General features: G+C 52.7%; 1 protein-coding gene across 1 annotated transcript in view; it reads left to right on the top strand.

The window, feature by feature from the left end:
- The window catches only part of LOC118080910 (gamma-aminobutyric acid type B receptor subunit 1), a gene marked incomplete at its 3' end in the record, with an annotated part of 45,148 nt that extends 34,452 nt beyond the window's left edge, over positions 1–10,696 (top strand). Inside the window, 1 exon segment of the mRNA XM_060271233.1 lies at positions 10,643–10,696. Coding sequence (XP_060127216.1) covers positions 10,643–10,696 — 54 coding nt within the window.
- Between the last annotated feature and the right edge of the window lie 1,429 nt (positions 10,697–12,125).

Below are 12,125 nucleotides of genomic sequence, written 5' to 3'. Positions count from 1 at the left end.
GGGAGGGACTTCGCGATATCCCCTGTCCCTCACATCCACCCCCCTCCCAAGCTCTCCTTCACCCCTCCCCAGGTCCCCCCCAGGTGTCGGTGACGACTGGAAGCCTAAGAACTCAGTGCTTTCCGAGCCCGTTGGTGTGAACACCTCCCCCCAGTCCTGCGAGCCCCCCCCTTCCGCCTGGGAGGACGGGAATCCCAAAAAGTCCGTGGCGTCAGAGCTGGTAGGGGTAAAAATGTTCTGCCAATCTGCTCCTTCCTCTGACTGGGTGGATCTCGGTGACACCCATACCTCATCGTCTGGTTCCTCAAACTCCGCTTCCCAGCGCCATGGTGAACTGCTCTCCCGTGCTTCCTCCCCCTCCCCCTCCCCCTCCCTTTCCATGTGCCAGGGCTTGGGTCTATGGGGAAAGAGGGCGTGAAATTCTTCTACCAGGAATTCCTCCTGTATCTGAGTGGCTGGGACCCATTCATTCTGGGACGGTGGAGCATCCTCCCATGCCATGAGGTACTCCAGGCCCCCCACCCCCCTCCTTGAGTCCAGGATGGCCGTGGCCTCATTGAGTTGCTCCCTGCCTTCTCTCTCCCCCCCTCCCTCAGGGGTTTGTTCGCTGCCTCGGAGCCTGCTGCTTTCCCTGTACGGCGACAGCAGCGATCTATGAAACACTGGGTGCACCCTCATGTCCTCTGGCAGTGCCAGCCTGTATGCCACCGGGTTGACCTGCTGCGTGACCGTGAAAGGGCCCAACCTTCTGGGTGCCAGCTTCTTGCACCTCCCTCTGGTGGGAAGGCCCTCCGAGGACAACCAAACTTTGTCCCCCACCCTAATGACCTCCCCCGGTCGCCTGTGGCGATCTGCCCCCTTCTTGTACGCTTCCTTGGCTCTCTCCAAGTGTTCTCTAAGCTGCTGGTGCACCGTCTCCAGTTCCTCTGCCCAATCCTCAGCCTGTGGGCCCTCCTCTTCCTCCTCCCCCTCCCTCTCTGGGAAAGATCTGAGGTCGCGCCCGTAATTGGCCTTAAAGGGCGACACCCCTGTGGAGACGTGCACCGCATTGTTGTAGGCAAATTCTGCCAGTGGCAGGCGATCCACCCAGTCCGTTTGCCGCTGGCTGACGTAGCATCTCAGGTACTGCTGCAGAATGGCGTTGACCCTCTCCGCCTGTCCATTGGTCTGCGGGTGTCTAGCCGTCGACAAGCTGACCTCCACCTGCAGGAGGTTCATGAGCCGCCGCCAGAACCTGGAAACAAATTGGCGGCCACGATCCGAAATAACCCTTAAAGGTAATCCATGCAGTCTGAATACGTGATCCACAAACAGTTTGGCTGTCTCCTCTGCAGAGACCGCCCTGGCACACGGTATAAAGTGGCACATTTTGGACATGAGGTCCACCACCACCAACACTGCGGTCTTGCCCCTGGAAGAAGGCAGATCTGTGATGAAGTCCATGGACACCACTTCCCACGGCCTGTGTGGCGTGGCTAAGGGCTCCAGCAATCCCGGTGGCGCTGCTCTGACCACCTTTGCCCGCTGGCAGGTGTCACAGCCCCGTACATAGTCTCTAACATCTTCCCGCACCCCTGGCCACCAGAAGTGTCTCATGACTAGGTGAGCGGTTTTGTCCCTCCCAAAATGACCCGCCGTTGGGTTGTCGTGCATCTGCTTGAGGACCGTACGTCTAAGCTGGGTGGTGGGCAGGTACAGTGCACCCTTGTAGAAAAGCAGCCCCCTGCGTTCTGCAAAGTCTTTTGCCTGCTCCCCCCCCTCTCAGTTCTCTGAAGATGCGGTTGGCAAATTCATCCTCTGCCGTCAGTGCTGTGAGTTCCGCCTCGCTCACCACTGCTGCTCCGCAGGACCATGCTGACGGGGGGAAAATGTGTCTGGGTGCCGGTGGCGCCTCCTCCTCCATGTACTCTGGCTTGCGGGAGAGGGCATCCGCCCTGACATTCTCCTCTCCCGGGATGTAGTGTATGGAGAAGTTGAAGTTCGAGAAGAACTCTGCCCACCGTATCTGCCGCTGGTTGAGCACCCTGGCAGTTCTCCAGAACTCCAGGTTCTTGTGGTCTGTGCACACCTGGATGGGGTGCTTGGCGCCCACCAGGAAGTGTCTCCAGTGCTGGAACGCGGCGTGGATCGCAAGAAGTTCCCGATCAAACACCGTGTAGTTTCGCTCTGGCTGGGTCAACTTCCTGGAGAAGAAGGCACAGGGTCTCCACTCTCTGTTGGCGTCCAGTTGCAACAAAATGGCGCCCACAGCTTTATCAGAAGCATCTGTCTCCACGCGTAGGGGCGCGTCCTGAACCACGTGGAACAGGTTCTGGTCTGAGGCGAACACCCTCTTGAGGCTTTCGAACGCTGCTTGCGCCTCTGGTGTCCACCTGAACTTCTGCTTGCCTCTCAGGCAGTCAGTGATGGGAGCCGTAACGCGAGAGAAGTTCTTGATGAACTTCCTGTAGAAGTTGGCGAAGCCTAGTAGGCGTTGGGCATCTTTGCGCGTCCTGGGGCTGTGCCAGTCCAGGATGGCCTGCACCTTGTCCTTGTCCATCGCCAGCCCCTTGTCTGACAGCTTGTAGCCCAGGAAGTCCACCTCCTTGGTGTGAAACTTGCACTTTTCCAGCTTCACATACAGGTGGTTCTCCTTCAGGCGCTGCAACACCTCCCTGACATCTTTCACATGCTGCACTGGGTCGTCGGAATAGATAAGGATGTCATCCAGGAAGACCAAGCATTTCCTGAAGAGGAGGGACCCCAGGACGTGGTGCATGAAGGCCTGGAAGCATGCTGAGCCCCCTTGCAACCCGAAGGGCATCACCAGATATTCAAAAGAGCCCAGAGGCGTGAACATCGTGGTTTTCCATTCATCGCCCTCCCGGATCCTGATCAAGTTGTACGCCCCTCTTAGGTCTAGCTTGGTGAAAATCTTGCCCCTGCGTGCCGCTGTCAACAGATCGTCCACTCTGGGCATGGGGAAAGCCACTGGCTCTGTCACTGAATTCAGCCGTCTAAAATCCACCACAAGACGGCGCTGTTGCGTGTCTTTCTTGTCCACCCAGAAGACTGGGCTGCCCCCTGCCGCCTTGCTTTCTCTGATGAACCCCCGCTTGAGGTTCTTGTCGATGAAAGCGCGCAGATCCTCCAGTTCCTGGTCTGACATGGCGTACAGCTTGGCTGGGGGTACAGTTGCCCCTGGCACCAGGTTGATCTGGCAGTCAAAAGGCCTGTGTGGGGGTAGGTGGTCGGACTCCGCTTCGCTGAAGACCTCCTGCAGGTCCCAGTACGGCTTGGGTATCGCCTCACCCCCTTTGACGTGCATGGTGGCCACCGTGGCTATCGGAGGCCCCTCCCCTGGTTGGTGCTGCATGCAATGTTCCAGACAAAAGTCCGACCCAAACGTGATGCATCTCTGGTGCCAACTGATGGAGGGGTCGTGGCGCGCCAGCCAGCTCATGCCCAAGACGATGGGGGGGTCTGAGATGGTGGTGACGTTGAATGCCAGTGTCTCTGAGTGCCTTCCCACCGTCATTTTCATGGGGGGGGGTTGATGAGTGATGGCCCCTCCCAGCAGCTCTCTGCCGTCAATGGTCGCCACGTGCAGAGGAAAATCCAGCTGCAGAAGCTGGATCTGGTGCTCTTCTGCAAAGTTTCTCGAGAAGAAGTTCGCTGACGCCCCACTGTCAATTAGGGCGAGGACCGTCAGGGGATAGCCATTTGGGAGCGTGAGCGTCACTTCTAGAACCACTCCTGCTCTGGGAGGGGTGGGCTGGCTCTGCTCCTCTCTGTGCGGGTGGGTGGGCAGGGGCTGTTGTCTGCTGACTGTGCCTGGCTGCTGCCCCTTGTCTCCTGCAGCCAGGCTTTCCCGTTTCCCTGCTGTGGTGCTGCGTCAGTGGGGGAGGGCACAACCGTTCCCGCCTTTCCTTGCCACTCCCTGCGATGTGGGCAGTCTCTGACGAGATGCTGGGGGGAGTTGCAGAGAAAGCAATTCCCACCCCTTCCCTCCTTGCGTCTTGGCGCCGCTGGGGTTTGAAAAGCCCGCGCGTGCGCGCTATCAATCTGCATGGGTTCCTGGTCCTGGCTGGCCCCAGGCGTGGCTTGAAAGGGTTGTTGGGGGAGTGGCTTCTCCTGCGACCGTGGGAACCAAGCCCGCTTTGCGCGCGTTGCTTGCTTGTCACTCCACCGGGATTCCTGTCTCACCCCCACCGCCAGAGCCGCTTTGCTCAGCTGATCCATATTACTGGGCTTTGGACCTCTCGAGAGCTCATCCTTCACCTCCTCATGCAACCCCAAGTAGAACGCCGCTTGCATTGGGGGTGACTCCAGTTCCCACCCCAATCTGTGCACCAGCATGGTGAATTTCGCCCAATACGCGCGAACTGTCATATTTCCTTGGCGTAAATTATGAAGTTCCTCCTTAGTCTGGTCCATATGACTATCAGACGAATACATCGTTTTCAAACCTTCTAGAAATAGTTTGACATTCTTCATGCAAGGATTCTTTGTTGCGATTAACGGTCTTAGCCACTCCCTGGCTGCCCCGGTAAGGTGCTCCACAATAAACGCTACCCTGTGCTCATCATCAGGGAACTCATCGTGGTGCAGCTCAAGAGCATACACAATCTCAGTCTCAAAGCCCTGATATTCCCTCGGGTCTCCGTTGAACTTGCTTACTAGGGTCCCGGCTCTCCTTCCTGGCAGCACTTGGACTTGGGGTGCCCCTCCCGCCTTGTTTTTCTCTGCATCCAGCTTGTTTTGGAGGTCTACCGCCACCGCCCTTAATTCCTGCTCTCTTTCCTGTAGCGCTCTCACCTGTTCCGCAAGTTGTAGCCGGTCGTCCTGGACCTTCTTAGTCTCTTCTTTAGCTGCCTTCAATTCCCCCTGCGCCTGCAGCGACAGCTGCTGCAGTTCTTGCTGGGCTTGCTCCGCGATCTGCCGCCATCTCTCCGCCTCTGACACGCTCATCCCGGCAACTCCAAAGTAGCCCAAAAAAGGATTTGGAGGTTGCTGTCACAGTGGCCGGAGTGGGCTACTTCAGAGTAACAACGCTACGCAGCTCTGCATTTTATTCTTTTATTGGTGCTGCGTATTTACAGTGCTGAAGTCATTGCTATTTACACGGAGTGATGTGGTCAGTCGGTTCCAGAACCTCCGAATGGCTTTTGGCGCGTCTTTCTCCAACACAAAAGCTTTGGCAGACCCATCCTCTTTCCCCTCCTCTTTCTGCGTAATTCCGGAGTTGGGGGGATGGGTCTCCCCCCCTTATTCGCCCCTTCCTGTCCCACCTGGGACCCTGGCTCCTCTACCTTGCCTGAGCCTCGGACACGACTTCCTGCTTCCCCATTGGAATCGGAACTCTCTCTGCTTTCCCCTGTGCTCGGGGATGGGCTTGAACTCAGGAGGGGAGGGACTTCGCGATATCCCCTGTCCCTCACATCCAGCATTGTCTAGCCCACATTTTACCAGCTTCTTTACAAGAATATAATGGGGCACCTTGTCAAAGGCCTTGCTGAAATCAATATATGCTGCATCCACAACGTTCCCTTCATCTACCAGGCTTGTGACTCTGTCAAAAAATGAGATCAGATTAGACTGACATGACCTATTTTTCAGAAACCCATGCTGACTCTTAGTGATCACAGCGTTCCTTTCTAGGTGCTCACAGACTGTTTGCTTAATGATCTGCTCTAGAATCTTTCCTAGTATTGATGTCAGGCTGACTGGGCGGTAATTGTTTGGGTCCTCCCTTTCCCCCTTTTTGAATATAGAGATAACATTTGCCCTCCTCCAGTCTGCTGGGACTTCACCTGTTCTCCAGGAATTCTCAAAGATGGTGGTTCTGAAATCACCTCTGCCAGTTCTTTTAATACTCTTGGGTGTAGTTCATCTGGCCCTGGAGACTTGAATACATCTAAACTAGCCAAGTATTTTTGTACTACCTCCTTACTTGTTCTGGGCTGTGTTTCCCCTGCCGAATCATCTGCTCCATATTCTTCAGGTTGGGCATTGTTTTCTTTTTTGGAGAAGACTGAGGCAAAGAAGGCATTGAGGAGTTCTGCCCTTTCTCTGTCCCCTGTTCGCATTTCACCATCTTCTCCTCTAAGTGACCCCACTGTTTCCTGATGTCACCTGCGGACAGCAATTTTAAGATGTTTGTCAAAGGATCAGTTCGATCTGCTTTTTAAGAATTTACAGCAGTTGCTTCATGTTCTGCGTACTTTGTTGCTGGCACACAAACACACCCTGCTTGCTGATATTCTTGTAACCATTGGTTTCTGACATGCGACAACCTCCTTGTGGAATTCCCATGTGGAACTCCTGTGCATGTGAAAATTCTAGAACCGGTTAAAGTGACTCTCGGGTCCTTCACCCGCCATCACCACCTTTCTTTATAGGCAGACATTCTGCAAACCTGGGATACTTTCAGTCAGTTAATACCTTCTGAAAGCCTTAAAGGGGAACCTCTTCCAGCCTTACCTTATCCTGCAAGGTGGCAGTTAGGGGACCTTCCTTATATTTGTGTTTTTATATTATATTTTGTGTTGTGAACCGCCCTGAGATCTACAGGTGCAGGGTGTACAAATGTATTACAGTCATACCTCGGAAGTCAAACAGAATCCATTCAGGAAGTCCGTTCGACTTCCAAAACATGCAGAAACCAAGGCGTGGCTTCTGATTGGCTGCAGGAAGCTCCTGCAGCCAATCGGAAGCCGCTTTGGACTTTCGGGTTCCGAAGAACGTTCACAAACCGGAACACTCACTTCCGGGTTTGCGGCGTTTGGGAGCCAAAACATTCGGCTCACAAGGTGTTTGACTTCCGAGGTATGTTGTTGTTTAGTCGTTTAGTCGTGTCCAACTCTTCGTGACCCCATGGACCATAGCACTTCAGGCACTCCTGTCTTCCACTGCCTCCCGCAGTTTGGTCAAACTCATGTTCGTAGCTTCGAGAACACTGTCCAACCATCTCATCCTCTGTCGTCCCCTTCTCCTTGTGCCCTCCATCTTTCCCAACATCAGAGTCTTTTCCAGAGAGGGAGTCTTTTTCCAGGGAGTCTTCTCTTCTCATGAGGTGGCCAAAGTATTGGAGCCTCAGCTTCACGATCTGTCCTTCCAGTGGTATGACTGTATATCAAATTGATCAAAACCCAGGCTGGCATCTTAGAACTGAAATGGACACAGGAGGTCCATGATATGTTCTCCCTATGGTCCCCAATACACACTTTAATACAGCTGGGGAGGTGCACTGCAATTGCAATCGGAGCACCGATGCTGGGAGAAGGGGTGTTTCCCTGATCTAAAATGCCCCCCACCCCTGGAAGCAGCATTTGGAGCAGCAGTGGAGAAAGGGCAGACATAACCCCCACCCCACCCCCCAAAATTGTGGGCCTAACGACTGTTTTACAAGATGACTTAGCTCAGGGGAGCAGCACAGCAGAATGGTCCATTCTCCACAACCACTGCAGAAGCATCCCACCCAGTTAGGAGTGAGGAAGTCAGGCGGTCCAATCACAGATCTGGGGAAGGGCCATGGCTCAGCAGGTAGAGCATCTGCTTTACACGCAGAAGGTCCCAGGTTCAATCCCCGCCATCTCCAGATAAGATGGAGGGTGTCCCCTGTTTGAAATCCTGGAGAGCCACTTCCAGCCACCAGCGGTGTCTGTTGTCCTTTTGGACTGATAGGGCAGAAGGCAGGGAGACTGACAATAGGTGGCGCCAGAGCCGAGGGGCAGAACCCACCTGATGACTGGTAATGAGACGGCAGGCTAGTGGGGCCAGTTGAGAGCAGACGGAGGTGTGCCATTTCCCTTCATGGACCAGCCTGCACTGCAGCCCACCCAGCCGAGAGCTAGGTGGACCAATGGTCTGATTCACTTATAAGGCAGGTTCCTATCTTCCACCGCATGGTAGTTGCAACACTGGTAGTGTTCTTAAAGTTCAGGCATCTCTATCTGACCAAGTGTTACAAGCAGTTATTAGCAGCGGTTATGGCCAACGTGATGCAAGAGGGACAACTTGGAACAAAAGAAAGTCACTAATAATTAATCTGTCAAAGGCCGAGGCTTGCGAACTTCCTGATTCCAGAAGGTTTAGAAGTTTTACAGGGTTTCATGTTTACAGGTATGAAGATATGTGCTTACAGGTACCTGTGGTAAGACCAGCAAAGGTCTTACCACTTACCAGCTGCACTTCCCAGGACAGGACATTCCCTATGGCAGCCCCTAAGTCGTGCCATTCACTATACATCTTCAGGCAAATTCTGAAGGCACACCTAACTTTGCCCAGCTCTTTGGCACCTGAGATGCCAAAGGTTGTCCATGCCCGGCTTGAATTGTGGTCCCCGGGCTGAGTAAAATTGTGTGTCTGCTGCTGTTCTTCTCATTTGTACTAGAAGACACGTCATCTCCTCAAACTCAAGCAACAGCTACACAACGTTTCTCAGCCCTCTAGATCAGGCATCCCCAAACTTCGGCCCTCCAGATGTTTTGGGCTACAATTCCCATCTTCCCTGACCACTGGTTCTGTTAGCTAGGGATCATGGGAGTTGTAGGCCAAAACATCTGGAGGGCCGCAGTTTGGGGGATGCCTGCTCTAGATAGTCGTAGGACTGAGAATGTCTGAAATCCTGGAGAGCCGCTGCCAGTCCGTGCAGACAGCATTGAGCTAGATGGACCAATGTGCTGACTCGCCATTAGTCCAGCATTATCTACATAGACAGGCAGCAGTTCTGCAGGGCTTCCCAGCTTGGAGATGCTGGGGATTGAACTGGGGAACCTTCTTCATGAGAAGTGGGTGCTCTGCCACTGAGCCATGACCCTTCCTGAGGGGGGGGAGCCTCCACGGCTGTTCTTCTCATTTGTTCTATAAGACATGCCCCCTAAAATCCTCAAGCAACAGCTACACAACTTACCTCAGCCTATCAGCCCTCTGCTGAGGACCATGAGTCAAGCAAGGCCCACGGGATTCAGAAGTTGAGATTTGAGGGCAACCAACGGCCAAGATGAGGAAGTGGCTGTGGGGGCTTGGAATGTGACATCTCAGGGTTTATGGAAAGCCTCTTTGCATTCTAACCCTTCTGGAATCAGGAAGTTTGAAAACCTCTGCCCTTTGACAGATAAGTGATTGATTATTGGCCAGATTCTTTTGTTCAAGGAGTCTCTCTTGCATCACGTTGGCATGTGGTCAGATAGAGATGCCTGAACATTAATAATATCTCCTGTGTTGCAACTCCCATGAGGCAAGAGATAGGAACCTGCCTTTTAGCGAGTCAGCCTATAGGTCCGTCTAGCTCAGATGGCTGCAGTAGAGGCTGGTCCTTTGGGGGAACTGGCCCCCTGTCCCTCTTCAACCTCAGTCTGCATTCAGTGGGGTCCCACCAGCCTGCCATCTTGCATCCAGTCAGGGGATGGGCTTTGGTACCACCTACTGTTGGTCTCCCTGTCTTCTGCCCTACCAGCCTCAATGGGCATCAGTCACTGCTGGTGGGCTGGATTTCAACCAGGGGACATTCCCAACCCTACCTGAAGATGCTGGCGATTGATCCTGGGACCTTCTGCATGCAAAGCAGGTGCTCAACCCCTGAGCTACGGCTCTTCTGCAATGACCGGCCAGACTCATAGCAGCCAGTTGCCCTTGAGTGTGGCTCTGCCCCCCCATCATTTGTAAATCGGGGTCTACAATTTACAGCACTAAAGCGATGTGTCCATGAGTGAATGGCACTAAACCCTCCTGCCACATTTATCCACATGGTCTGCTCACAGAGTAATTTTTCATTCATTCATCATCCCCATTTACCTGCTGCCTAATATGCAAATTCCATAAGGGTTTTTAAACATAAAACACCGCAGTGAGATTTAGGGGTGGACCTACATTTTGGAGGCCTTGAAGCTCGAACTGTTGTGGGGGCCCCTTTGAAACCACCACCGAGGTCTAGGTAACCACTGTTATCCCCTTCCTTGGGGTTGTTTACAAAAACTTTTACAACATCTGTGCTACTGAGTCTCAAGCTTTGGGGATGTTGAAATATAGACAACAGCAAAAATTAATCGATTTGAGTCGTGTGACTCAAATGGGGTCTACTACACCCAATTTTTAAAAGCAATGTGGGCTGAAGACACTTCTGGGAGCCCCTTCCAGGATTAGGGGGCCCTGATGTTTAAGCTCCATTAGTTACATTGTAGATCTGCCCCGGATCATTAAAAGAGGAAATAAAGATGTACACACAACATCATAAGCAAACATATAAAAGCAGAGAACCCACCAGTGTAAATTTCAACAAGTAATAAAACAGAGTGTTGGGATAAACCCTACAAGGAGAAAGTCCACTTTAATAGATGGGTCTTCTAAGAGGTGTTGAAAGCTTGCCACCGTTTCTGCCTCAGAAGCAGAACGTGGAAGGGTGGAACCCTGCCCGTCGCTTGAAAGACAAACCCAGCGAACAGGCAGCAGGCATGAGGAGGGCCTAGTTCAAACCCACTTACTGCATCTCCTGCTCCTGGGCATGTGATTTGGGGCAGGCCTGACTCTGCCGGCATCACACGCACTTTGGCCCACCCAAGGCAACAACTAAATAAATGGTTGGCACTGTGACTCATCATCGTTAACTTGTGTTCTGTATCTTCCTCAGTTATTAAACCCTTCCTTCCTGTGTCCCCTGCAGGAATTCACCAAAGAGGAGCCCAAGAGTGACATTGACGTGCTGATCCTCCCTAAGCTGGAGCACTGCAGTTCGGAGAGGATGAACACTTGGCTGGGTGAGCCTCTTCAGCCATGCTGCTGGGGGGCTGGTTTTGTCCAGCTTCTGCCCATCCCTTCTTCCCTATGTCTGTGCCCTCCTTCCTGTCATCTAGAATACTGGAATACCTGTTTCCCCATCCCAGGACTACTAGAGGCCCTGCAAACTGGGATGTTTGTGTGTGTGTGTGTGTGTGTTCTGCAACATGTCATCGGTGCAATAATAGTACATTAGTAATGCATCTCTGCTGCTTCTGCAATGCTATTGCATTATTCCCATCCGGAAGGACACTTTTACATGACAGCGCACCAAAAATGGGACACGCCCACCTCACTCTAGCACAACCGCGGTATGAAAAGCTGCAGAATTTCACCAGGAAGCTGCAGGACAATGCACTGGTTGGAAATGGAGCAGTATGACTGACAGTAAGAGCTGTTCGGCAGTGGAATTTGCTACCAAGGAGTGTGGTGGAGTCTCCTTCTTTGGAGGTCTTTAAGCAGAGGCTTGACAGGCATATGTCAAGAATGCTTTGATGGTGTTTCCTGCTCGGCAGGGGGTTGGACTGGATGGCCCTTGTGGTCTCTTCCAACTCTACGATTCTATGACTTCCCACAAACCTTTGGCAGTCAGGGTGTCGAAAAGCACATTGGGTATAAGCACCCTGACAGCACCATGAGCCCCCACCCCCTGCAATCTTTTGCCCGACGTAGGGCTCAAACCCACAACCCTGAGATTAAGAGTCTCATGCTCAACCGACTGAGCTATCAGTGAACTGTCTCCAGACTAGGCAAATTGGTGGTAAGTTTGAACAAGGTTCTTTTAAAGTTAGTTCTGTTAATGTCCATGGACGACCCATTCCTCCTTTCTGAAAACATGTTTCAGAATTGGTGCTGTAATACCAGATTTAAACACAACTGCTTGCTATTAAACACCATATATGCTAGGGAGAAAGCAGCACTTCTGGCTTCAGAAAATAGGAAGCTGAAAGTGGCCAAGCTTCATGGACAAAACTAGGGCCAGTGGTCAGGGATCATGGGAGTTGTAGTTCCAAAACATCTGGGAGCCAAAGGTTGCCTATGCCTGCGCCTAGCCTATTGTTCCAGCAAAGGCACCATGTCTATTTTGAGGATACACTTAGAATATCCAGAAGAACAGATTATGCGCAATTAAAAAGGATGTCTGGAGAGGACCCAAAACAACTAAGTTCACCGTCCTACACATACTGCGATGCATCCTTCCTTCTTTCTCCCAGCCCGGTGTCCTGCAACACAATTCCTGTTTCATGGCTTGTGCTCTGCAATGTTCCTCTTGCATGGTTCAAATCCCCACTTGGCCATGAAACTCACTGGGTGACCTTGGGCCAGTCGCTCATTCTCAGCCTAACCCTCCTTGCAAGGCCGTTGTGAGG

The sequence above is a fragment of the Zootoca vivipara genome, chromosome 2 (assembly GCF_963506605.1).
Source record: "Zootoca vivipara chromosome 2, rZooViv1.1, whole genome shotgun sequence".
Classification (NCBI taxonomy): Eukaryota; Metazoa; Chordata; class Lepidosauria; order Squamata; family Lacertidae; genus Zootoca; species Zootoca vivipara.
This window is presented reverse-complemented; position numbering and strand designations above follow the sequence as displayed.